General features: G+C 54.4%; 1 protein-coding gene across 5 annotated transcripts in view; it reads right to left on the reverse strand.

Annotated features, from left to right (window-relative positions):
• The window catches only part of CAMK2D (calcium/calmodulin dependent protein kinase II delta), a 120,008-nt gene that overhangs the window by 34,038 nt on the left and 59,394 nt on the right, over window positions 1–26,576 (reverse strand). For 4 of the 5 annotated variants that reach the window (XM_037036317.1, XM_037036319.1, XM_037036318.1 and 1 more), the window contains exons 3-6: window positions 25,958–26,017; window positions 13,134–13,188; window positions 3,769–3,834; window positions 1,099–1,171 (exon numbers count right to left, since the gene is read on the reverse strand). In XM_037036317.1, coding sequence (XP_036892212.1) covers window positions 1,099–1,171; window positions 3,769–3,834; window positions 13,134–13,188; window positions 25,958–26,017 — 254 coding nt within the window. The remainder of the gene's footprint in view (window positions 1–1,098; window positions 1,172–3,768; window positions 3,835–13,133; window positions 13,189–25,957; window positions 26,018–26,576) is intronic. The other variant, XM_037036321.1, reaches the window with a different exon arrangement.

Consider the following 26,576-nt stretch of genomic DNA (forward strand, 5'->3'; position numbering starts at 1 on the left):
AGCCCCTCCGAGGCCGTCCCTACCCTGGTTAGGGACGTGTCCTCCCTGGAGGACACGGGGCAGAAGTCCCAGCAGAAGAGGGGCTGTGCTTCACCCTGAGCAGAGCAGGAGCACACCGCTCTCAGAGCACCTGCCTCTGGGACACAACCGCACTGACCGGTGTGTGTGGGCAGCACTCGCCTGCAGGTCCCGGTGGGCCACGCCCACCTGCTGGCAATGCAGGGCGGCCTCCAGGATCTGCTGAGTGCAATGACTGCATGCAAACGCCAGGGGCATCGTTGGTCCCAAGCCACACCGAGACCGGGTACCCGCCACCGCAGACAGCTGGCGGTTCAGGGACGCCCGCCAGAAGGGACACATTGCTCCTGCAGAGTGACCGCTGCCTCAGAACAGGCAGGATCCTGCCAGCCATGAGCCCGACTGGGGGTCCACTGGTCCTAAAAAGCCACCTTAGAGGGCCTTCATATGATCCCGGAGCTCTCTCCCAAGCCCTTGCGGGGAACGAATTAAGACACAAATACAATTCTACAGCTGTTGTGCTCTACCCCTGCCCCCCCAAAGCGGTTGCCCATTCTCTCCCATTGTTTTCTAAGTGTCCCTTCGAAGCTGTCCCCTGAGCAGTTGGGCTCAGTTAGGGTTAGACCGGAGACATCACCAGCCTGGCTGCTCTGCTCCCTGGCGTGGCAACTCCCTGCCTGAGGGCTCAGCAGAGTCAGGAGCAATGTGCAGCCAGTTTTTCTGCCTCGGCCACCGCGGTCCCAGGACAGAAGTGTGCTCAGTCTGCAGGTGACACTCATCACGGGCCAGGTCTCTGGGCAAATGTGGGATGTTCGAGAGAACCTGCCCCCAAACCACCTCTTGGTTCATGTTCACCACTTGGACACGGGACAGGTGTCCAGCACCCCCCACCTCCCGTCGCCGTGATGTATGTCTGGCCTGCAGACAAGCAGCTGAAGAGGCCTCGTGCATCATCACATCAGCAGCAGCCAGTGCAGCGGAGGTTGGGAGCAGCAAGGGACCCTTTCAGGGCCCACCCCCTGCCCTCCCCAAACCCACCCCGGCCGCCTCCGCTTCCGATGTGCAGGCTCCAGCACTGACCTTCAGATCCCTGTGCACAATGCCGTTCAGGTGACAATGGTTTACGCTTTCTAGAATCTGCTGTATGCAGTGACTGCAAAGACACGGGGCAGGAGGAAGGGACAGTGTTGTGAGGCACATGACCACTCATTAAACAAACACAAAAGTCACATCTTTCCCATTATTTGGTTTGGCACTGCAGTTAAGTAAGCTGAATGAACCTAACTCTGCTGCCAGCAACAATGGTGTCTAGCGGAGTCTGTGGTGTGTGCACACAAAGCAGCCTGAGCTGCGTTTTGTCCACTGAGACTCCAATCCCACCACTGGGGGACAGAGGCCCAGATTTCTGTTTCCGAGAGGAGGTGCCCCTATTTCCCACCGTGCTCTGGGAAAACTCCCCAGAGACAGAAAACATGTGGGTATGTCTTCGACACACCCGAACTGTTCCCAACCTGAGGTCACACATAAGCACAGGTGTGGAAACAAGAACACCAAGTGGCAGGAGAAACAAGAGTCCGGCAGAGGGACAGGGCCACCCGCTGAGTTGAAAATGCTGCCTCGTGTGGAATGTGTTAGTAGAAAAAGTAATGTGAGTCCGTAGTAATAGGGAGAAGCCAAAGTCAGCCCACGGTGTGAATCCACCCTCTGCAGTCAGACGAGATTCCGGGGAAGGGCTAGGAATGGGACAGAAACACATACAAATGTAGGGCCCTGGAGCACATTTCCATATGGGTCCACCACCCGTCGAACGCACAACTTACGCTGTTCTTAGTACAGGCCCCCTGATGTCAAACAGACCGCTAACCAACCTGGAGGGAGACCACCGACTGGCAGCCGTGTGGTCCCTGCCATCTGACTGCCTGGGACCCGTCCACACACTGCGCAGTGTGCCTGGGACCCGCGTGCTCAAACATGGGTGTGCAAGGCTGTGTCCCAGGTGCGGCACACAGTTCAGTGGGGACATGCTCCACCACTGAGTGTGCAGAGCAACAGGACTCCAAAATGAACTCTTGAGTGAAAAGAGCAACCGCCTCTAATTTTCCACAGTGCAGATGTCAAAAACTGACCCAGACAGAGACTCCCCAAGGACGTCTGCTGAGAGACGCACACGAGAGCCTCACACTTGCTGCTCCTACCGCACAGCTCACTGGAGAGCTGGCAATTATCTGAGTCACGTGACACTCTTCCCTCCGTAGTAACACTCGCCTCCTCCTATTTTTGAGGAATTTCACTTCCTCTTCTCCAACCACAGGCACAGGTCACTGAGCCTAATGGATAACAGAAAACAAAGAAGTCAAACACAGTTCTTAGCTCCTTGAGGGGCCCAGGACAAGAACAGACTTTGGCAAAGTATTGGCAGAATATGCTCTTCATGCTTGTGGTTGGGAAGAGAATGTTTCCCCCTTCACTTTGTGTGGGACGCCCTGCTGTAAACTCCCAAGCTTCCGGGAAGTCCCCTGGGGCCCCCTGCCATCTGTGGGCTCCTCGACAGGGAAACAGTCTCCAGTCGCAGTCCCAGCCTGTGCTCGGCCCTGGGCACGGCCTTGGTGGGGACAGTCCCTCTCTCACGAGTGTGCGGCGTTTCTCCCTGGGCTGCTCCGGAGCCCCTTCCGAGGCCCCAGGGAGGACCTGGGGGAAACGAGCCAGTGATGATTCACTCATCAGAGTGTGAGTGACACTGAACTTCCTACTTGACTTTGGCAGTAAAATTCCATGAAAAACTCAAGAGCCTAGTTGCACAGAGGAGACGCACAGGAGGCCACAGCAACGCACCGAAGCAGGAGGCGGACTGGAGACTCAGAGGGAGCTGTGCAGATGTGGGTGCCACTCTGGGCAGGGCCGGCAGGCGGGCTGGACCGGCCTGAGGAAGCCCTGGGAACACTAGACTCCTCCCAGGGTCCTGTTCTCATTGCTACCAGCGAGCCCTGGCTCCCAGCCCATTTTCAGAGCAAGTGCCAAGCACGCAGTTCGCAGGGGAGTACCGAGGAGAACGCACACCGTCCAGGCTCAGCACTACCGATCCCCGGGGACAAGTGACAGAGCACTCTGAACACTGCCCTTCTGCAGCCTCGGAGGTTGCACGGGAAACCAAGTGCTGGCCATTCTTTACTTCGCACAAATCCCCTGAGAGAGCCAGGGCTGTACAGAAACTTCTAGCACGTGATGCTCCGGAGGGGCTCCTGTCGCCCGTCTCCCTGGGAGCCCAGGAGCCTCGGACCTGTCCCCGGGCGTAGCCCCGGTCACTGGGAGGGTGTGGCTGCCACCCAGGAACTGAACTTGTGACGGTATTTACTTCCGATTAACTGACATGGAAATTGAAGAGCCTACTTAATTTCCTTTCATTTGATTTTGCATGAAAGTGACTAGGGGTGCCCAGGACCTAGAGACCAGAGGACACCAACGCTGTAATCCTCATGTTTGCTAAAAGAATTTATGTCTCCAGTAGAAGTCACTCCAGTTAGGCTTTAACAAAATAAAATATGCATTCTGACAACAGACACTAGATACTAATAAGCTTTAGACCAGATTCTTAGGGTTTTTTCCCCCAAAGAAACATCTTGGAATCCGGAGGAGAGGCGGCATCTGTCTTTATGAGAGAAGGCACAGCCGGTGCTGAGCTCCCCGTGGCAGCGGGCAGGGCCGCACGGCTGCGCAAAGGGGGGGCAGGTGTCGCTGGTGCTGGGCACTCACCTGGCATCAGCCTCGCTGTAGTATTCTCTCGCCACAATGTCTTCAAACAGTTCACCCCCAGTAACTCTGTGAAAGAAGAAAAAATTAGACATGCATGGATTTCATATAGAAATTTCATGTACCCCATTCATATAGAATTTTTGTTTTCCGTTTATTTTAAAAATTATTATTGAAACGCGTAGTGTTTTAAAGTGCTGTAAAAACAACAGTTCCACAACGGTCAGCCTGGGGAATGTAAACATTTCCATCTTGTCTGCAGGCCTCTCCACGGCCAGACCCGAGGACACGGAGCTCCCTGTACCATGAACACGTTCCGAGACGGATGTGCAGAGAGTGGCCCCTGTGAGATTCTCGCTTCAGGTCCCCAAGGGTCCGGCTGGAGGCGGGGAGGGAGGATGTTTCCTCGGCAGGCAGAGCAGACGTGCCCGTGGAGGTGGCAGAGGCTGCGTGTCTCTGGAGGCTCCTCGTCACCTGGGAGGGACGTGTCCTGTGTCCAAGGCCAGAGGTGGCCATGGACACCCACAGCCCTGGCCTGAGCGCCTGTCCCTCAGACCACACCGTTTCCTTCTTGTCCCATGGGCTGGCCAGGGAGCACAGGGCTAAATCTTGACCTCGGTCCCACACTCTGGAGCACATGAAGTCTGTGTATCCTTTCAACTTCCTGTGCATCTTGAAGCGCCTGTATCTTCCCTGTGCTAAGGCAGAGAGACCTCTTTTCTCACAGAGGGAGACCGTGTGGGACCCGCGAACTGCGAGGCTGCTGTGAAGCTGGTCACTGCATACGCGGTCACGGGCACTGTTCATGCCAGAGCCTTCTTCTCTAACTGAAATAAGTCACGGAGACACACGTGTGTGCGCACCCCCTCCAGATACCTGCTGACTGCAGTGCTTCTAGAGACAAGAGTCTCAGAGGTCAAACCGCCAGGCCAACGAGTAGCCACGCCTCAGGTGTGGGGGCAAACAAGCCACCTCTCCCCCGGCCCGTCACAGGACACTGACAGGCCACACTGTCACTCCTGACGGCTCTCAGCGGCGAGCACAGCGCTGCTCTAACTGGGAAGGGGTTATCCCACACTAATGTGAGTTCTTGACACAGGAGAAGGGGCCCCACCCTCGGCAGGGCAGGTTGGTTGGCCCTGTCCACTGTCCTCGGGGGTCCCTGGACCTCTGTCTCTGTTATTTAAACGGTAGCGGGACCAGTGGCTGCTCTGAGCTCCCACATGATCAAGCCTGCCAGGCACACAGCCAGCACCCCACAGCATCGCCTGGCCCTGTCGCTGTTCTGGTGGAGAAGCTCAGCCACTGTGTCTTCCTCTGCCCCTCAGGGCAGGCAGCTCGGGCGGAGACCGAGCATCTGAACGCCCACAGCAGCCTGGTCCTCCTTGGACACCGAGACCACCCAGGTCCGTGTGCCAGCTGGGCGCCGGGGGCACTGCCGCTCAGGTCCCGGTTCCTCCCCTCGCACACTCACAGCCACGTCCCTGTTTACCAGTTCGGACGCTTCTTCTTCCCTTTCAGCACCAGGCCGTGACCATGTAGTCCTGTAACCCTGCGCCCACATTACATGGAACTTGTGAAGCAAAATGGGCTCCAGATCTGGAGGGGCTCTGACAAGGGGCTTCATGGACGGGCTCTCCGAGGATGATGCTCCTCTGCCGACACACCACCTGCCCGCTCTCCGCTCTGTTAAATGCTCACTACGCGTCCACGACTGGAGGTTACAGCTGCCCTCACATTCACACAGTCACTGTGAGCATTCCAGGAGGTTCCAACCGCCCCTCCGCCGAGCACCCCTGCATCCATGGGGCGTCCGGGGCCCACGGGCAGGGCGAGCTGGAAAACTTCCTCCAGCCTTATGGGCCACTCAGGCTTTCCACGGCGGGGCTCCTGCTGTGCCAGGTCCCGGACGCGGCCCTCCCCTACTGGAGGGCACAGGCGGCCGACCCACAGGGGGATGGGGCGCCCGCTGCCCTCGGGAACGCGGGCTTCGAGCCTCCACAGCCACTCAGGTCACCCCTCCCCCACCTGCACCCGTGTGACCTCCAATCTCCTGATGCCGCTGGTCATGAGAGGACCTTCAACAGAGCTGTTGGCCCGGGCCTTGGCTTGTCCCCCGAGGTGTCCCATGGCCCCCTGCCTTCCAGGTCCCGGGTCCTCCAGTCCAGAACCGTCTTACTGTGTTGCTCTTCAGCGTGGAGCAACCTCGAGCTTTTCTTCCGGTTCCCTGGCAGGGACGGCAATTTTCATCGAACTCCAGCGGTTTGTGTCACTACTTGCTTAGGTGCTGGGACACGGCTTTTCCCTCTCCTTTGGCCAACGGCAGGCTCATCCCGGCCTCTGAGAAACCGGGAGTCCTCGGGGCTCACCCTCCTCCCTCAGCACGACCTGTCCGGCCAGTGTTACTGTCTCTACGAGTCCCAAAACGGTCACCTGTCGATGGTTGTCAGGGAGCATTTCTGCCATTGACCCCAAATCTAGAAGGACCTGCAGCCTCATCCTATCCTTGGTTCCCACGCCAGGCCGCCTGGCTACAGTTTGCTGGGTGTCCACACCTAATGCAATAGGCTGTGTCCAGATGGGCAGAGCCCAGTGCTGTGCAGGGTGGCTCACTTGGGGCACCGGTTGCTGTCCAAGAGGACACGGGCAGGGCAGGAAGGAGGCGTGCGTGTGAACACACAAAGCTGCTGGCTGGGGGTCCTGCCTCCGGCTACAGCAGCTCTGCTGCATGTAGGTCTGCTAGCACATGCATGGCCGTGGAACCAGCACACGCGACCCAGAGAAAGCATCCCCGTCACCCCCTCACGCCGCATGCCTCCTGTGTCACCCAGAAGCTTCCATTCAAACACCCGAGCTTCAAGGAAAAATGAAACAGAATACATCAATGCTGACACTTGAGAGACTGAATTCTATGAAAACCAAAAACCAGGAGCTGTCATGTAAATCAGCAATAAGGGACTGGCTTAGGCCAGGACTGACGGGCCAGAGCACCTGAGGTCCCAGTGCATGGGGAGTGACAGGGCTCGTGGGCGCAGTGCCCTATGTGGGGAGCAGGACATGGTGCTGGGGTGCTGGACAGTGCCCGGCCTTGGCACACAGCCTGCTGCCCATGTGCCCCTGGCCTTGGCCTGGGCAGAGCAGGAAAGCTCCCGAGGTCCGAGGTCCAGCTTTGTTTATGAGGTGGGAGGCCAGGCACTGCCTGCCGGGGCAGCGTGGCCCTGCAGTCTCGCCTCCAGAAGCAGGGTGGTCTTGGCTTTTATTAAGGGCTTCTAATCGTCAACGGCTGCTGTGCTAAGTGCTCTCCTGAGGGCCCATGAGTCTCCCTTGTCGGGACAGAGGCCCCATTGCTTTAGGGAAGCTCCCCAGCCAGGCTGGAAAAGCCCGTCTGTATCGCATCCTGTACCTGTGCCGTGACACAGCCTGCCCCAGGGAACCAAGCAGGGCGCCCACGTCGTCAGTGTGTTTCACCTGCAGCACTTGGCTCCCCTGGGAAACACTGATCTCTCCTGACACCCACTCTGGGGGATGGCAGCCATCAGGAAGATACGGAAAACAACTGTTTCCTCAGAGACAAGGCAGCAGTCCCCTGTGAAAGCTCCACCATAGCCCAGGCTGCTATCTGCTTCTGTCGCTGCGAAACTCGACTCCTCCCACAGGTGAGAACTGCCCAGACAGGTGCTGTCAGACCACTTCCTGCTGGACCTGAGATTTTAGGAGGAAGTCACACTGCCAGTCTCCCTTGTCATAAACTCCTGGAAGATAAAGGCGCACTGCTCACTTTCCCCATGTGTTAGAGGACTCGGGTGCGGTTCCCTTGCAGGCCCCCAGGCTCGCATGGGGACCACTGGAGGAAAGTCTCCCATCTCCTGCGCTCCCAGATGGAAGAGGGAAAAGCAACCATTTTTTAAGACGGCAGAGGGTCCTGTTCTTCCTTACGAGGCCCGTGGTGAAGAGAGACCATCTCAGCAGAGCCCAGTGCGCCTGCGGGAGGGAAACGCCCCGCTCAGCCCCCTCTCTCCGCCCTGCTCCACTGACGGGCGGAGAGACTAACTGAGCGGACCAGCAGGCCCAGGGTCACCGAACTCCCGAGCCCAGCTTTCCCACAGGCCTGCAGAGCACCTCCCTGCCCTGGTGCGGCGCCGCCATGTGACTGCCGGCCTGGTTACTGCCCCTACCCAGTGCCACACGTCCCCCTCTCAACAAAGCCGCAAGTCACACTAAAAGGCAAAAATCACACTTTGAAGACAGTTAACCAGCATTAGGGCCAGAGTCAGATATGGCAGGAATGGTGGGATTATCAGGCTAGAAATTTTTTTAAACTATAATCCACACATTAAGGAAATTAATGGAAGAAGACAACATGCAAGAACGGATGGGTAATGTAAGCACAGAGACAGAGATTCTAAGAAAGAATGGAAAGGAACGCCAGAGGAAAAGAACACATGGGAACGAAGCGGAAGAACGATGCCAACAGGCTCCTGAGCAGACAGGACGTGGTCACAGCTGGAGCCCTGGACGCCCATCTGTCAGAGACGTACGGACCTGGCAGGCAGGCGTCACTGCGCAGGAGCCGGGAAACCAAACACGCACCTGACACCTGCAGCCCCCCGCCCCCGCCAGCTCAGGCTACACTCCCCTCAGGCTCACATGCAGCACGCACCAGGACAGAACACAGTCTGGGCCACAGAACACACCTCGCCAAGTTGGGAAGAACAGAAATCATACAATGTCCACCCTCAGACCACAATTCAACCAGAATCCCTTAATAGAAAAATAGCTGAAAAATCCAAAATACACAGATCTTAAACAACATACTTCTAAATGTCACATGGGTCAAAGATGAAATCTCAACACCAGTTTAAAGTAGTTAGAATTAAATGAAAATGAAAATACAACTTATCACTTTTCCTTCTGGGTTGTGCTGCCCAGAAGGAAAAGTACAATATTGAACACATGTATCAGAAAGATGGAAGGTAGGAAATCTGTAATCTAAGCTTCCACTAGGAAATAAAACAGGGCAAATTAAATCCCAACTAAGCAGAAGAAATTAATAAAATTAGAACAGAAATCAATAGAACTGAAAAGAGGAAATCAATAGAAAAATCAACAAAAGCAAAAAAGCTAGTTTTTAAATAGATCAATACAATGGATATGCTTAATAGCCAGGCTTAAAAAAAAAAGAGAAAAGACGTAAGTCACTAATGCACATCATAAATGAAAAAAGAGGTGTCACTACAGATACCGTGGACATTAGGAGGACAATAAAGAAACGCTGTGAGCCCTGGATTGAGCACGGGCCTGCAAACCAGAGTATCGCGGTTCGATTCCCAGTCAGGGCACATGCCTGGGTTGCAGGCCAGTTCCCAGCAGGGGACGCATGAAAGTCAACCCTACATTGATGTTTCTCTCCCTCTCTCCTTCCCCTCTAAAGATAAATAAATAAAATTAAAAAAAAAAAAAAGAAATGCTGTGAGTAATGCAACGCCCAAACATTTGATAACGTAAATGAAATGGGCCAGTTCCTTGAAAGGCGTAATCTGACACCACCACCCAGGAAGAAACAGACAACTAAGTAGCCCACCTATTAAAGAAACTGAATCAATGACAAATAACCTTCCAAAACAAAGGCGCCAGGCCCAGATGGGCCCACTGACCAGCTGCACCAGACACTTGGGGAGGAATCGCTCCCAGCGCTTCACAGCTCCACCTAGAAGCCAGACGCAGAGTGGACACAGGCCAGAACGTTCCGTGAGGTCGGCACCACTTCCGCCCCGACATCAGGCGAGGACACGAGAAACAAGGAAAAGCACAGACCTCTATCCCTCATGAATAGATTTACAAAAATCCTCAAAAACATCGGCAAATTGAGTCAGTGTGCAAGGGTGACATGCACTATGAACGGGTGGGGTTTCTCGAATGCGTGCGAGGTGTGCTCACCATCTGAGTATCTGTAAGTGGCATGCATCACAGCAACAGGCAAAAATGAAAAACATCACGTGATCAGATCAGTTGATGCAGAAAAAACACCTGACAAAATTCAATACCCTTCATGATTTCTGTCAGCAAACTAGGAACAGACACGATCTTCCTCAACTCGATAAAAAAATCTACAAAACACAGCAAGCTAATATCACAATCAATGTGAGGAGCTAGCCGCTCTCCCTCGGGGCCAGCAACCAGGCCAGTGGTCCCTGCGTGCCCCTGCCCCCCAGCAGCATGCTGGGAGCCCGTGTTAACACACAACGGGATTCATGGGAATGAAGTACACAGCTCTGCGAGAGAGAAATGCAATGGTCTTTGTTCACCGAGGGCATGACTGTCCACGTAGGAAATTCAGAAGACAGACCAAAAACGTCTGGAACTAAGCAACTGAGACAGATGCAGGATGCAAGTTAACATGCGGAAGTTCACTGATCTGCTATACTGATTTACTGTAAAGAAGTGAAATTGAAACAAAAAACACTTCACCATTTACATTACACCCCTGAAATGAGATACCTAGGTATAAGTCTAACAAGATACATAAAGGATCTATAGGACAAAACCACACAACTCCAATGAGACACCTCAAAGGGGAACTAAATATGCGGAGGGACTTCCAAGTCAATGAACAGGAAGACTCGTTGCTGTCAAGATGCCAGTTCCAAACTTGACCTGTAGATTCAAAACAGTTCCCACCCAAATCCCAGCAAGGTGTGTTGAGTGGACCCTGGCGAACTGACTCGCAAGTCTGTGTGGAGAGACCAGGGCAGCCAGCCTGCACAGAAGGGGGCGGGGGGGGGCCACAGAGCACAGCCACACAGGTGCAGGGACTACTCTCTGACAAGGGGCCAAGGCCACACAGCAGGGCAGAGACTGTGTCTCCCACACAGTGCTGGAGCTACTGGGTGTCCATGGGCAACAACACAAATCCAGACACAGACCTCGCACCCTTCACCCCAGTTAACACAAACGGATCACGGGCCTAAATGTAACACGCAAAGCTCTACCACTTTCAGAAGGTAACCAGGAGAAAACACAGATGACCTTGGGTTTGGCAGTGCCTTTTCACAGACAACATCAAAGGCACCTCCGTGAAAGAAAGAACTAACACGGTGGATTACATTAAAAGTAAAAATTTCTGCTCTGCAAATGACTATGCGAGAGGTCGAGTGCCAGACTGAGAGAAAGTACTGGTGAAGACAGCTGCTGGAGACCTGTTATCCAAAGTGTACAAAAAACTGTTAAAATTCTGCAATTAAAAAAAGTCTGATTAAAAAGTGAGTGAAAGGCCTGAAGAGATACCCTACCAAAGAAGACACAGAGATGGCAATAAGCACATGAAAAGCTGCGCCACATCCCAGGCAGCTGGAACCCCCTGGACAGCTGCCGACCGCCCCAGCCCGGGGTGCGGAGCAGCAGGAGGGGCAGGAGCCTCCCTCGCTGCCATGGGAACCGACATGGCGCAGCCACTGGGAGGGCAGCTGGCGGTTCCTTACGAAACCGAGCCCACGCACAGCCCAGCAATGGTGCTCCTCGGTGCTGCTCTTCCCAGAGGGTCGGAAAACTTAGGTCCACACAAAACCCACACATGATGTTTATAGCAAGTTTAGGCACATCCATCAAATTTGAAAGCAACCGAGATTATACCAGGCAAGCTTTAAGAGGAACAAAATTTGCCTGAATAGTAGACAAAGCCCTCGACCCCCTAAAAACGGTTCAACGATCCCTGGAGAACACGTGGCGCAGGTGTGTGCTGTGAGATTCGGGACGGCATCCTCAGCACAACAGGGGGGTCGCACGACACCCCTGAAGCCGGCCGAGCAGCTGGGGCACCCGCTGGATGTTCCCACAGCCACCGCGGGACTGGCCCAGCACGTCTGCGGAGTTTGGACATTTGCTATGCACCCTGCTGGAGACAGAAGACAGCTGGCCCACACGGCGCCGGAGTCTGCTGTCGTGTCTGAAGACAGACATGGCCATCCCCCTCCCAATGAGCTTAGAGCAGGCCTGGCAGGAGCACGGAGCACGGTGCACGCTGCGTGAGCGTGTGCTGAATGAGGTGCCCCATGTGGGACTCCGTCTGCGCAACCCCAGTCCTTCCCATGTCCCCGACATCCGGACCCAGTGCACGTGGCCCTCAGAGGCCTGGAGACTCTGTTCAGAGCTGTCCACTGCAGGTCCACATCGTGGAGTCTTCAAAGCAGCCTAACCCCCTCTCTGGTGGTAAAACCTGTGAAACAGGGATGCTGTCTGACTCAGCCCTCAGTCCCAACATTACCAATAAAACTACTAGCTCCCCAGGCCAAGGGGTGCAGTTTGAAAAAGCATGTTTAATATCACAACATAATTTTAGAATCTGTAGACATTAAAAATATACACAGAAGCATATATCTTGCTGGCCAAGCATGTATCTTGACCCAGTCTTCTGCGTGGCACAGGAGGCTGGGAAGGGTGGGCGGCACCACCTTGGAGCCCCCCCCCCCCCGAGTTCTTCCCTGAATGGACCACAACGGGATATTTATTCAATACTTTAAAATCATACAAAACACTGCTTTCCCCCCAAACATCAGGCATAGTGCCCTACACTCTGTAGGCACACAATGTGCATCTAATGAATAGACTATCCTACATGGGGAAAATCACAAACGCTTCAAAATGGAAAAAAGAAGTACTTCGTGTACCAAGATGCGTTTTTATTACGGGGAAAAATGTTCTTTTTGAACATGCAACAATAGCACTTTTCCCTGATAGCTTAGAATCCTAGGAAACTTTCTAACATTTAAAAAGGACATCAGCAGTCTCACTAATTCTACAGAACTCTCAGACCGATGAGGACAGCATCGCAGTCTCACACGGCAGGAAAGGGCTTGAGACAGAGCTCGCACCCGTGCCACCTGGTCCTGGAGCCCCACGTGCTGTGCGGGAAACAGGCTCTGAGCAGAGCTCGTGCTCCGTGCTCCGCCCGGGACGCTCTGGGACCCACACTCAGGTCTTCCCCCTCTGGGTCAGCACTCTTCCCGATAACCCTTGGCCCGACCTGCCTACTGCATCCCCCACTGGGGTCTCGCCATCCACCCCAAGTGTTCCTGCCTCATGCACTGACCAAGAGAGCTTCACTCTCTGTATTCACACCACTGAAGGGCTGGACGAACCAAATCCCGCGTTGCACGTATATGACATGACAGTTTTCTTCTTCTCTGTTCCCCAAACATCACATTGAAATGTTAGCGACTAGCCCAGTCCATGAATTGACTGTAATTATATACAACCATTTGTCTATTATTGGGCCCTTAGGAATAGACTATAAACTGAAAAAAGCATCTTTAGTTCAAAGCAGCCTTCCCCCAGACAGCAGGAAGACAGGAAGACCAGGGTGCTGTACTCACAGGTCGAACACCAGGTAGTGGAATCCTTCTTCGGATATGCTGTCGTGCAGCCGCACTGCAAGAGAGGCAAGAGAGGAGTCTGTGTTACTGGGCACCAGAGACTGACAGCACGTGCCCCCAGCAGCTGCCAGCCGCACCCCCGTGCACCCTCTGCTGTGTCAGTGTCCCTGGAAGCTGCTGGGGCTCACAGAGACGCCAGGTTTAGGTTCTGGCCCTGGTAATTACCTGTGTGATCACCACCATCAAATCGATAAACTCTAATTTCCCGACGCACGGGCTTCATGCGACGTTCACTCCAAAAAGGCAGCTCCACCCCCTGCACATGTCACCCCCGGCCCGCCAGCGGCACCTCTTCTGAATCCCTCTCCAGAAAGTTCTCCAAGGTGCAGAAAGACTCCGCGTCCCGTAACCACAGGTCATCATTTGCACAGGGTGGCTGGCTGCGGGCCCTGTCTCCCTCTCCTTGCCCTGGGCCTCCAGCAGCCTGGACCCTGGGGCAGCGTCTCTTCCTTGCAGTCCCCAACTCTAATGGCCCAGCTTCCTTGGGCACCTGGAGCACCCTTCTCACCCCCACACCGAACAGGATCTGCTTTCCCAAGCCTGTGCATCTGTTACAGAGACTCGGCACAAAACGAAGGGTCTTCCAAACGACCATTTAGGGCATCTACCGCCTGAGGTGCCAGGCATTCTTTTGAGCTTCTGGATAGAAATTCCCACCTGATCTCGGTATATCTGTTTTTGTCCCCAATATTAGAACAGCTGCACAGACTGTCCTCTGGGAACCTGAGCCGTGGGAAATGTGTGTGAGACCCCTGTTCCCTTCTTTGAACGTGGCCTCCAGAGGAGACCGGAAGTCTGGCTCTGCCCACAGGCCTTCAAGCCCAGCACAGAACGACGCGCGGCTCAGTGGCCTTCAGGAAAGGCACGGTCTTGCACACACCTCACCACACGTCTGGAATGGTCCGCATTTTTGGTAAGCTCATGCAACGACACGTCTACTTAAAGAACCCAGTCACCCGGTGAAAACAGGATGGATTTCCACATCATGGAAGCCAATGTGGCAGGACGAAACGGGTCCTTCTTCCCACTGCCCGGAGGACGGGGGGAGGGGACCCAGGGGCTGTCGGGTGAAGCCAGGGCGGGCATGACAGGCACCCGGGAGACTCAGGACCAAAGTCTCGCTACAGCTGGAATGCGAAATCCTTAGTGGGACCGCCACCGCCTCCAACTTGGGAAGAGCTGCTGTTTCAGAGTGAATGCTTTTGGGCAAGTCAAGGGCTCGGACGTAAACTGGATCATCAAACACACGACCCCGTTTCTGGGTAGAACCAGTTGCGCAAAAGCGTCTGGCCAGCCAGCACGCGACAGTAACCGGGGGCGACCACTTGGGCAAGTGCTTCGGCGTCACACGGCTGCAGGGCGGGCTCCAGTCAGGCTGGCCAGCCAGCAGACCAGGGGACTGCAGCTCTGAAGGAGTGACGTCCCGGATGCAGCAGATGACACAGCACCGTCTTCGTCTGGATAAAATGTACAGTTACCTCCCTTGTTCCTCATGGCCCCCTGCTTCCTGCTACTCTCTGCTTCAAATAAAGACCCGGAAAAACAGAACGAAAAGAAATGCCAGCTTCATTTGTTAACCAAACCACACGATCCAGGCTCCACAAGGACAGTGCACATGGCCTCGGCCACCTGGGGTGGGTTTGCTTCCTCTTCCGCCTCTGAGCTTCCCAACGACTCCCCAACTCTAATGGCGAGCTGCTGATGGGGGTGTGCAGCCTGCGGCCAGTGTCTCTGGGATCGGACACCGTCGATTCCTCTGTGAGCCCTGCCTGGCCATGAAAAGCATCTGTCTTCCAGATTCTGTTTCAAGTTTGTCTGGGTTGAGAGTGTTTCCTTTTACAAATCAGACATTCATTACTCCCTGTAAGTAAATGTCCATTCAGGGCTTTTTTGGAAAGATTTTATTTACTTATTTTTAGAGAGAGGGGGAGAGGGAAAGACAGGGAAAGAAACATTGATGTGTGGTTGCCTCTCATGTGTCACCTACTGGGGACCTGGTTTGCAACTCAGGTATGTGCCCTCACTGGGAATTGAACAGGTGACACTCTGGTTCATAGGCTGGCACTTAATCCACCGAGCCACACCAGCTTGGGCTCCACTCATTTCCACGCCAGAGAAATGACAGATGTTCTGCAGACCATGTGTTGGCGGAGACCCCAGCAGGGCCGGCGAGAGCAGTGCGGTGGAGGCCAAGACGCACCCGCTCCTTTGGGCTCAGCCCTGGCGCTGCCCCTGTGGCCCTTGGGGTGAGCACCAGGCTGCTCGCTCTACTTCACAGCTAGCGCGTGCTGCAGCCACTGCAGGCCCTACTGTGTCGAGGTGCTTGGCTGATTCAGTAAACACGTATGTTTACTGGCCTCCGCCATGACAGGCCACTGGCACCGCCCGAGAGAGGAACGTCAGTCTCCACAACTGCTGGCTCTTGTGACAAAGCTGGTCAATTCTGGAGAGAAAACTCGCCCCACAGAACACCAGCTCTAAGTCACACCAGGACTCATAGGAGACGGAGGCAGACCACCACACGCGCTTTGTTCCTCCCAGGGCATCGCACGCACCGAGACAGTGAGGGCGAGGCTTGACGCGGTCATGCCCGTGTGACATGCGTGCGCTGTTTCCCCGGACTGTGGTCGGAACATGGGCCGGTGCAGTGCAGTGAGCTCTCGGGTCCGTACTGCTGTCAAGGTCAGTGGTCTTACAGCATTCACACTTTCGTTTTCTTCACTTGTTTTAACACAGTGTGTTTGGAATTTGAACATAAAAACTCTGGGGGCTTGGCTTAGCTGGGGAAGGCAAACAAAGCAACTAGTCAGGCAAAGAAACTACCATCTGTCCTAATTTCAGATATTTGAACACAAATTCCTAAAGCTGCATAAGGGATACATATTTTGACAAATACTTAGCAATTGGCCCCATTAGTAAATGACAAATAAACCACTATCAGTACTCAAAAATTAAAATACCTTTAATATCAGGGATAAAAATTGTTTTTTTAAATTAAACCTATTGGGGTGACATTGGTTAATAAAATTTAAATATTTTTTCTATAGTGTAGTAACAAGAAAACCTTTTTAAATTTAGTATTAATGAACATTAAATTATACTTAAAAGCAATATTGCTTATACTTAAGAAAAAGGAATTAAAATGAAGAGCTTTTTGAAAACAAGAGCACATGTACCTTTAACAAGAAAACTCAGCGGGGAATCCACACTAATTTTGACACTGTTCCAAAAGCACATAAAGAAGTCTATGGACCCCAAGACCCAGAGGCTTGGCAGAGCAGGGCACAGGCTGGGGTGTGTGTCTCAGCCCGGGACGCAGTCTGCCCCCCCAGTGTGAGGCCAGCCCCACAGTCTCCTGAAGGCAGTCTGTGCGTCACGGCTTCTGCTCTGAACAGGAGCACCGCTGCCCCGTCGGGACACCTGGCCGCCAAGTACACGGCAAACTCGACCCAAGAACATGCTTGGGGTTTTGCAACAAGTCAGAATGAGGACACGGAATGCAAGCATTAGAGGCTCTGTACGTTAAGGGCTTCCGTGGGCTATAAGGCTATGAATGTACAAAAACACACTTTTATAAAGTGACTTCCTCACTTGTCTCCATCTGCCTGTTTGTTGAGCCCAGCTGAGAGGTGGCCCCACCCAGGCAGGTTCTGGGTGTTCCCACACGACGGTCATGTCACTGCAGTTGCCACAGCTACTCAGTCCTCTTGGGAATGTGCTTTCCGAGGACATGAATGAAACAGCCTCACACAGAAACATGGTGAACACAAGAAGAAAAACACAGAAGCATCGACAGTGGCAGGACAGTGGGTCCCACTCCGGCGGTCACGGCTCCACACAGTGCAACTTGAAAATCAATTAAAGCTGCATCTGTAGAAATCAGACACTCATTCACTTTACCAAACATAATCAAATTACACTTCTGGGGAGATTAATGTTACGGCGTACTTGGCCATGACTGTGAGCGTCATTTCCAGGAGGATTCTAGCAATCCCAGCCATCCCAGCATCCCTGAGGCCCGATGGCCATGGGTCAAGTTCTGCACAGGCAGGGAGCAAGGCACATCCCCCTCGGTGGCATCTGTGCAGACAGACATAACCATGCATCAGCCTGGCATCATCATGGCCGACGAGAGGACAGGCACCGGGCATGTGGCATCATGCCCAGGACAGGACATGCATCCCTCAAAAGTTTAACCTGGTTACAATCTTAAGAATTAAGTTGAAACTCACGATCACATATCAGTTGGACCTGTGCTGGACAGTCTCTGGACCAAGCCTCTGCTTCAAAGGCTGGATAGGAAGCACAGGCAGAGGGCAGAGGGCAGAGTGCAGAGGGCGATGGGGGAGGTGCTGCGGTGTCCCCAGCTGCCTCCCAGAGCAGTCACTGAGCAGTGGCCCCAGGGGCCTCTGCCTGCCCTCCCTGGCCTGGCCCCCAGCAGCTGCCACACTCCCACTGCGGGGAGGCAGTTGGGATCAGACACCATCCGCCAGGCTCACAGGGCAAACTGGAAAAGGGACCCAAGACTCTTCCAAGAGGAGACAGACAGAGGCAACCAACCCAGACCCGGAAGGAGGTGGAGAGAGGGTTTTCTACATCTCTCTGGTGCAGGGAGAGAGTGTGAGTCAGATCCATTATTTTCACCTGCAGAGGAGGAGAGGAAAAAATAGGAATGCCGACCCCAAGAGGACACTGGTCCAAGACCAGCAGCGATGGCTCCAGGCCAGGCCACCAGCCTCCAACGGGACACCACACCAGGGGCACGTGTGGGAATTCTAGGGACCCTGCTACACAATTAGCCCTGCGCTGCTTGTTTCCACATAGCCACTGAGCAGACGCGTCTTGAGCACCCAGGTGTGCCTGGGAACTTTCTAGACAGTCTGACCTGGCTGCCCCATTTGGGGGTCAGCCGGGTGACACCCCCGTGTGCCTGGAGCAGAGACGTGCTGAGGACTGGGGTTAGGGTTGGACTCCGGGGGTTCGAAGGCCCGCCATCCTCTATCCAGCCCACAGGACCTGCCTGGCCCTGGCCCTCCCAGGATGCTGCATAGTCCTGGGCCCAGACACGCAGAGCCGGGCACTCTAGTCCTCACAGGAGCCGCCGGCAGAGGCAGGGCTCGCCACCACCGAGAAGGTGAGCTGAGCAGGTACAGGCACCACTGGGTGCAGAGGCAGTGAGGAAGCACTGCGCCCGGATTTCCTGACCTGTGAGGACAACCGGCCCCAGCCAGGGTCCCCTCAAGGGCCCATACACCCCCTCCTGCGGCCGCCTGAGCTCCAGCAGTTCTGAGTGCAGACTGGATCTGAAGGCAATGTTCAGGCACGGGTATTGTCGTAACGACCTCACTACGAGTTATGAGAATGCAGGAGTAGGTGAGATCCCTTCAGGCCCTGCAGTCATGACTCACATGGGAGATGGTGCTGTGAGGAGAGCCCATGGGGCTGGTCCTCAACAATGCGAGGTTGTCTTGCTTTCGGTTTCCCAGGTTTTGTTCTCAGAAAGAGGAACTTTTTGCCAACGCAGGTGGTCACGTGGAAGGCCAGGACCAAATCCAGGTCAGCTGCTCTCCAAGGCCAGTAACCTTGAACTGGTCTCCAGAAGGACACTGTCAGACACTTGTGTTTAGCCCTTAAAGGAGAGCAAACTGGGCCTTCAATGATAGAGTAAAGAGACAATGGACTTGCCCCAATGGGATGGCATTTACAGGACCGCGCACGTGGCTCTGTGCGTGAGGTTGGCTGCTGACCTGTAAGAGCGTGGCCATCCAGGTGGGAGGGATGCCTGTAGCCTGGACCCTGCAGGCCACATAGGCCATGAGGTGCCCAGAGCCTCTCCCTGGGCGCAGCTGTCACCGGCAGACTTCAGGGCCGGCCCTGCTGGCTGCCAAATGCCAGACCCACATCCAACGACTACCTGACCTCTGCACTTGAAGACTAATCAGCACTCTGAAATCCCCACGCCAGGAATGAACCCTCACCTTCCGTCACGATGTGCCTGGATACTGCACCACCACCATCCTTCCAGCTGCTCAGGGTTTTCCCCCCGCAGCCACCACACACTGGGCTCTGCCTGCAAGCATCTCCCATATGACCGCCATCCACCCAGCAGCCCAGAGCGACCCATCTGAAGCCACCAGCCACCGGGGCCCCTTCCCTTCTTGGGACTTCCTGAAGCTGCTCATCTTCTTCACCAGCACAGGCCACCATAACCAAATGCCACAGACCCTGGCCTCTGACAGCCCCCTCCTGTCCCCGTCTGGAGGCCGGAGGCCCGGGTTGGGGTGCCAGTGCCTCGGTTCTGGAGAAGGCTTCCTTCTTGGCTTGGAGTCGGCCCCCTTCTCACCATGTCCTCGGATGGAGAGGACTTTGGTCACCTCCTCTTAATAGGGTGCAAGCCCACCATGGCAGCCCCACCCTCAAGACCTCACAGAAACCTCAGCAGCTCACAAAGGCTTCCCCTTAAGTACCGTCGGGGGGGGAGAGAAGGCTTCGCTGTAAGTTCAGGTGGCAGCACCACCTAACCCCAGGGAGGGGGCGGGGAGTAGAGACCCTCACACTATCCTCAAGGCCTGTCTCCTCGATGGTGGCCTCAGCTAAAACCTCCAGGCCTGCATGCCAGGCCCCGCCGTGCCCCACACCATGGTCTGCTCCAGCTCAGCCCCCCACGGCTCCCCCCACCAAAGCACACCCCCACACGACCCGTGGGCCTGGCTCACTCCATGGCAGAGCCGCTGCGACCTCTGTCTGCCCGGCCCCTGCCCTGGAGTGCGCGCAGCAAGAGGGCAGGGCTGTGCCTGCTGTGCCCACCTCACATAGTCTGGGGCACCCAGCATGGCAGGCTCTCAACAGACATTTGCTAACAGATGGAGGAAGGAAAGAGGCTGGACTTGCAGGCCAGGGCCATTTTAAATCTGCAATGATTTTCCTACAATTCTTGAAACAGTTCTATAGCCAAGACAGAGCGACCCTCAGTGTTGTGGTTTGTTTCTCAGAATCATGTAAAATAAAGCAGATGAAGTGGAAAAGAAAGGTGAGTGAGTGAGCCACAAAGGGGTTATTTACAGTTCACTGGCAGGAGCTCGGGAGCCCTTATCTTTCCCCCTGCGGTTTCGTCTGTCTCTGGTTTCAGAATCCTCGTGGAAGCAGCTCAATGCGGGCTTTGTTTTGCTCTGGGCACCCCAGGATGATGCGGAGCAAGCACGAGGATGTGGCCACCAGGGCAGACCGGGGTCAGGGCAGTGCGCCCATGGGAAGTGGAAGGCAGCATTCTGACCTGGTGCCCCTGCTCAAGGGCTCGTGACCTGGGCCTCCCGTGGGTCAGAAGAAATACTGAATAATTTCTTCTGACTGCACACGGAGCTGGGAGAGCCATGCCCGGGAGCAGGTGTGACTGCGGCACTGCAGTCCGCACTCCATCTGATGACCACCTGTGGCCTGGTCCCTGAGGGTCAAATGTGAATGAGGCCTCTGTCCGAGGAGGGCAGCTTGGGTGCCGGGGTCCCGTGGCTGCCCACACAGCACCCTGAGCCCTGCAGAGCCAACCCCAGGTCCCTCGCAGGTGACAAGGAAGGCTGAAGCATGTCCTCAGTGGTTGTCCCAGCAAAGGTGGAGGGAGCAGAGGGCCTCTCCCCACCAAGAGTGTAAGGGAAAGGCCTTAAGCAAAGATGAAACTTAAACATGGGGTGAAGGAGGGGCTGGTCCACAAGGCAGCGAGGAGAACGCCCTGGGAGCTGAAGTGGACAGCCTTTGCAGGTCAGGGTTTTAGCCTTCAGCCTGAGGGCTCAGGAGCTGGGCCAGGGCCCCAGGAGGGAGGTGAGACACCCCACGGGCGCCTTTAAAGCCTGTCTCGGAAGCAGAGTGCATGTGGTGCCTGGGCAGAGAAGGGGGACTTCAAAGCCATTTAGGTCACTGGCGTGAGAGGAATGCCAGTGACTGGTGTCACTGGAATGGTGTGGGCAGGGTGACACAAGGCTCTGGCTCCGGCCAGGCTGTGAGGCCAGGCAGGGGAGATGAGCAGAGGAGCAGGTCTGGGCGGGGCTGGGAGCCAGGGGAAGGCCAGGCCCACTCACACACAGACTGGGACTGAGGAAGGGCCACGGTCGCAGCAGGCAGTGGGGTAGGAGACTGCACGGAAGGCAGGTTTAGGGACCAGGAGCGTTCCTTCGGTGCTCAGGTAGATTAACAGAGAGGCAGAGCCAGGGAATTCAGGGAGGGGCCTCAGAGATAAAGGAGACATCTGGAAAGACTGGTGTGAGGAAGCCAAGGTGGGTGACTCACACCACCACTGCAGAGGCACCATGCAACGGAGGAACAGAGTTTCCAGCAAACTCAGTCAGAAGGAAGGGACGGTCCCTGGCAAGGCCAGCATCGTGGGCTCAGGAGCAGAGGCCTGACGGCAGAGGCTGGGGTCAGCACGGGCCCCTCTCGGATCTGAGGGACAGATGTGGGGAAGTGGGGCTCTCACACGCTCACCTAAAAGGCTCAGAGCCTTCGAGACAGGGAGGGCGATCACCCAGCATTGTCCTCAGAACCGACTCATTCCAGCTTCCATAGTTTGTGGCAGCACTGTCCCCCTAAATCTGGCCTCTCAAGATCCCCAGCTCTGCCTAGTGTCCTGCACAGAACACCCACAGTGTGAGCCCCCCCACGTCCACTGGTGAAGAGGCTGAGCGTGGCCTGAGTGCCACCCACACAGCTGAGAACGGTGGGGCATTCCTGGTGGACGTGCTAGCGTGGCCTCCGCACGAGGAAGCCGCCCCTGCCAACCGTGCAGGTTGCTGCGAGGCCACACTCGGAGCGTCACCGAAACCGAAGCCCCCACACGGGGAGCACGGGGCCCAGAGTGGGGCGGGAAGTGAGGGACAGGAGGCTGCAGCGGACAGACGTGGACTCCGGAAACACAGGGAGGTGACCCCTGGCTCCACCCTCCTACACTGTCATGTCAGGCGAATCAGCTCACCTGGGAGACTCAGCGGCCTCCCCCGTGCAGGGCACAGGGCAGGGCTCAGCACTTGCCGTGCTGGCGAAAAGTGGAGCTGGTACCCGCCTACAGAGCGGCTCTTGGGAAAAAGAAAGAAGATAATTAGGATAAGAAGGCAGGCTCGCCCTGTTGTTCTAAGTGAGTTCACGCTCACACCTTCCACGGAAAAGTGACCTGCAGGAGGTGAATAAAGGCTGGAGGTTCGACTTTCCAGAGCCCGTTGTTCAGCTCCTCACTCAGAAAGCTACCAAGCCCGCAGGCCCTGCGGTCACGGCCCCCGTCAACATACCCCCTGCCTGCCGTGTGAGCCGCACCACGGAGTGAGCTACTGCCATGCTCTCTGAGGGCACTTTTCAGCGAGAACACTCTTGTTAAGAATAAAGCATTGTCGAGAGCCTCTCACACTGGGGACAAACACTGAGGCAGTGAGTTTGCTGTTGGCAGCGGAAGGAAACCGTGCCCCCGACCCTGCTGGCTGGTTGAGCGACAACGCCCCCTGGCCATCAGCAAAGCCCTCCGTGCACAAGACAAGCGCAGAGCCAGGTGGAAACACACCTGTGAAACAAGAGATACACTGCAACTCAAAATGGAAAACAGAAAAAGGAGGGTGCCTGAGCAGCATTTCAAAATCATTTCAAAAGAGACCTCTAATCAAATCATATACTTTCACCCACCAGGAATTATCTCTACATTAGAAAACTCAAGGAGCAGACATTAAACTATGGAAATATGAGTAAAGAAGTCACAATAGCACCAGCTTCCTCAGCAGAGCGGTCCCCCTTCTCCCATCTGTCTGAGGGGCAGCGACAGTCTCCAGGGCTCCAGGGGGGCCACCAGCAGGGCAGCCAGGGGAAGGGGGAGGAAGACCACCGCCAGTGCAGCGGTCAAGGGGCATGCATGGGGCCCACAAGTGCACGGCTGCCCAACACATGTCCATCTGCACATGCAGAGCCCCTGGTGCTGAGGCGAGGACCACCGTGGGCATGCCCGGAAGGGAGCCGCTTCCGTAAGGTGCGTTTCTGGTCCAGCACCTGTACAGAAACCCCCTGCCTTCTAAAGAACACAGACAAAGACAAGGTCTCTTTCACTTTGACAGGACAGGCTCGTGGCGGCTCTGCTGGCACCTCAGGTGACCAGCTCTGTGACTACAGCCTATCCTTCCCACTATGAGCCTCCGGGCGAAGCACACTATACACTTATCACTAAAAATTGGAAGTGACCTCTGAACAGTGAACTACAGACATTACTAAACTTCAACACCATGAAGTTCCCAAATCTCCCCAAATAATTTTTCTATTTTATCATAGAAAGCACAAATTACAACTGTAGTCCAAAATGTAAAAAAAAAAAAGAAATTTAGCAGAAAAAAGATTCAAGTCATATCACTGTGTATATTCACCCCCTTTCCTTTAACATAAGCCATTAACTTTTTAAACTAAAAATCAATGAAATTAACGTACCAAGCAATAATCTGACACAATCACTACCTCTCGGCCAGTTCAGCAGAGCTGGGACTGGTTTTTAAGCAGATTTACTACAAATCCAATTCAAGGAGCAAACTCTTCTACCTGCGGTACATTTCTGAAGACAAAAAGAAATCCTATTTCCAAATTTATAAAAAATAGGTGCACAGAGCCCCCTTTCACTAAGTAAACCACCACCGGCCTTATAAAATGCTGGGAGTAAATGTTAACACTGAGCCCTAACTTACACTTTCAAAACTTATCTCAACACTCTATACCAGTATTCCTGTGTATAGTCTCTCAAAATTAGGTGTAATCAACAACTGATTCAACGGAGAATGACAGCACCCCAACAGCGGCACCGTGTTAAACGAACAGAAGAAGGGGAGGCTGGGGTAGGAGACGAGACTTTCTGGAGACACTCATTTGCTGAGGCAGCAGCGCTCTCTGCGTCCCCGGACGTGCCGCGGAGGGAGGCTGGCCCCCGGCAGGGAGACAGGCTGAGCGGCACCGAGCAGGGTGTCCGGCCCGAGGCCTGAGGCCCTCTGCAGCCCAGGATGGCTGTGGATGTGGCCCAACACAGAGTCATAAAGTTACTTACAGTGTCACGAGAGTTTCGTCTCGTGATTAGGTGTGGCAATGCATTTAACGTGTGGCCCGGAGAGGCCACCAGGCTAGACAGCCCTGACAGCCTTCACAGCAGATGCTCTGGGTGAAAAGGTGTGATCTCATCAAGTGAAAGGCGAACACAAAACAAGGACACTTTGCTTTTCACTACTAAATAGTGTTAAATTGCCTTTCATCCGAGAGAGAGATGACTGTGCAGCAATAAAAATGACCTATTCTTGTCTCATCACAAACGGTTGGAATCTACAAAAATGTTAATTATGTCTAGTGAAAAGTAGAGAAATGATATTTGGCCCCAGGATTTTTGCAAGAACGAGGGAGGCTGAGGTTAAAACATCGGGACACCACGCCTGCAGCTCAGGGAAATGAGGAGACACTGCGCGCCACAGGAGGCCCGGAGCAGGCGAGCGCCCCAGCCCTTGTCTCTCTGCACGTGACCTTGGGCACGTCACTTCCTTCCCGGAATCCCTTTTCCTGTGGGCTCCTCCAGGCTTTCATTTAAGGGAAAGGAAGTCCTACAAACCCTAGCTGCTGTGAGTTGTCACTCACAGGCCAGACACCTGCCGACACAGGGCATCTACCCATTAACCTCTGCCCGTCAACTCCGGTAACTCACAGCCTGTTTCATCCATCAAACCCAGAGCTTGCTCAGTGAGCACCTTCCTGGAACAAGGTGGCCCCACAACAGGGTTCACATGTACGGGAGGCAGGCACCACTTACCCTTTCCCAAATTGACCAAGTTTTGCTTTTTTGTGTTAGCATTACAAGTTTTTAAGTCAGACACATTTGAACAAAAAACGACTTCAAAATTCTCCTTGAAAGGGAACAGGAACAGCAGTCTTTTCAATCTCGTGGGTGCAGGTCAGGCTCACTATCCACTGTACCTTCTCCGGGAGAGGGTATCAAGCACTTGGGTGTGGCAGGTCACTGACAAACTGGGACTTTGGGTGAGTCACATGGACTCAGAACATTTTAGTTTCCTCGATTATTGAGACACTGAAACAGAGGAACGAAGAGTCTGGGCTGGGGGATCTCAAAGGCCTCTGCAGCTGCCGACACAGACACAAGACCCACGCTGTCCACGAGCTGCTGCGTCTGCCCTCGGGCCACACTCCCTTCGGACAGCTGCGGGGGGTCCGTGCTTCAGAGTCCCCAGGTGTGCCGGGGAAGTGCCCCAGCAGCGCAGGAGAGGGGTGCTCCTGGCAGGAGACATGGCTGGACACATTTCTTACAGCCATCAGGTTTTTATTTGGAACATTACCAAGCTATTTTAAAATTCATGAGGGATAATATTCTAAAACAAGTCTGCTAGCTTCTGGGGTGGAATCAGAGAGGAAAAGGCGAGCTTTCTACAGGTCGGGCAAGAACTAGTTTAGGTGACTGAAAAAATGGGGTCAACGTCTCTCCAACTTCGTGGGCAGAGCTGAATCACCATGAAGACACAGGAAGGCACTTACCTCATGTTCCAGCTCGGAATACCTCATATCAGTTTTTAAATGTCAGTACACATAGAACTGCTACTTTTGGAAAAACTTAAAAAAACTTTGAAGAATCAAATGTAACCAAGACTAAAAGATAGAAACCTATTTTATAATAGTTGCAACTACTAGACTATTAAGTAAACCCTTCACGTAGCGGCAAAAACACACCCTAAAAGCATGAGAGCTTCAGTGCACCGGGAGCACCCCCTTACCGATATTGGGGTGCTTCAGGAGGCGGCAGATTCTGGCTTCCCTTTCTAGCTTCTGATGATCTGTTAAAAACACAAAGACAGAAAAATTAGTCACAACTCTGGCAAAGAAGATGAAAAGACAATAAACAGTGTACCAAAATGACATACAGCTGCACATTTACTTATCCTTTGATTTCTTTCTTTAAACTCAATGAAAAATCTGAAGTTGGAATCATATGAACACAGCATTGTTTTTAATGACCCGATTCTTTCCCCTTCCTCTTCACTGGCCTGATGCTGGACAACAGTGGAAACGTCAGAAAACACGCATCCCTCCGTGTCTCTATGTTAAGTGTAGGCGGCACAACAACAGCAAAACAGCGGCTCAGACACACGGGGTGCGGCCCAGACACCTGGCGCCAGTGGGACCAGGGCAAGCGGGAGCGTCACAGCCTGTCCCAGGGGAGGGCCGTCCCATGCTGTCACCTTCCCTGCCGGACACTCTTCACACAGCTGTCCCCTCCTCCTCCCTAGGTGACCACACTCCTCTTCGCACCACAGGCATGCCCACCCCAACCTGCGGGCTCTTCTCCACCCTCCTCGGTCCCTAGCCACGTCTGGGGAGGGGCACGGACCCTGG

This window comes from Sturnira hondurensis, unplaced genomic scaffold, assembly GCF_014824575.4.
Source record: "Sturnira hondurensis isolate 20B ecotype Veracruz unplaced genomic scaffold, ASM1482457v3 Scaffold0022766, whole genome shotgun sequence".
NCBI lineage: Eukaryota > Metazoa > Chordata > Mammalia > Chiroptera > Phyllostomidae > Sturnira > Sturnira hondurensis.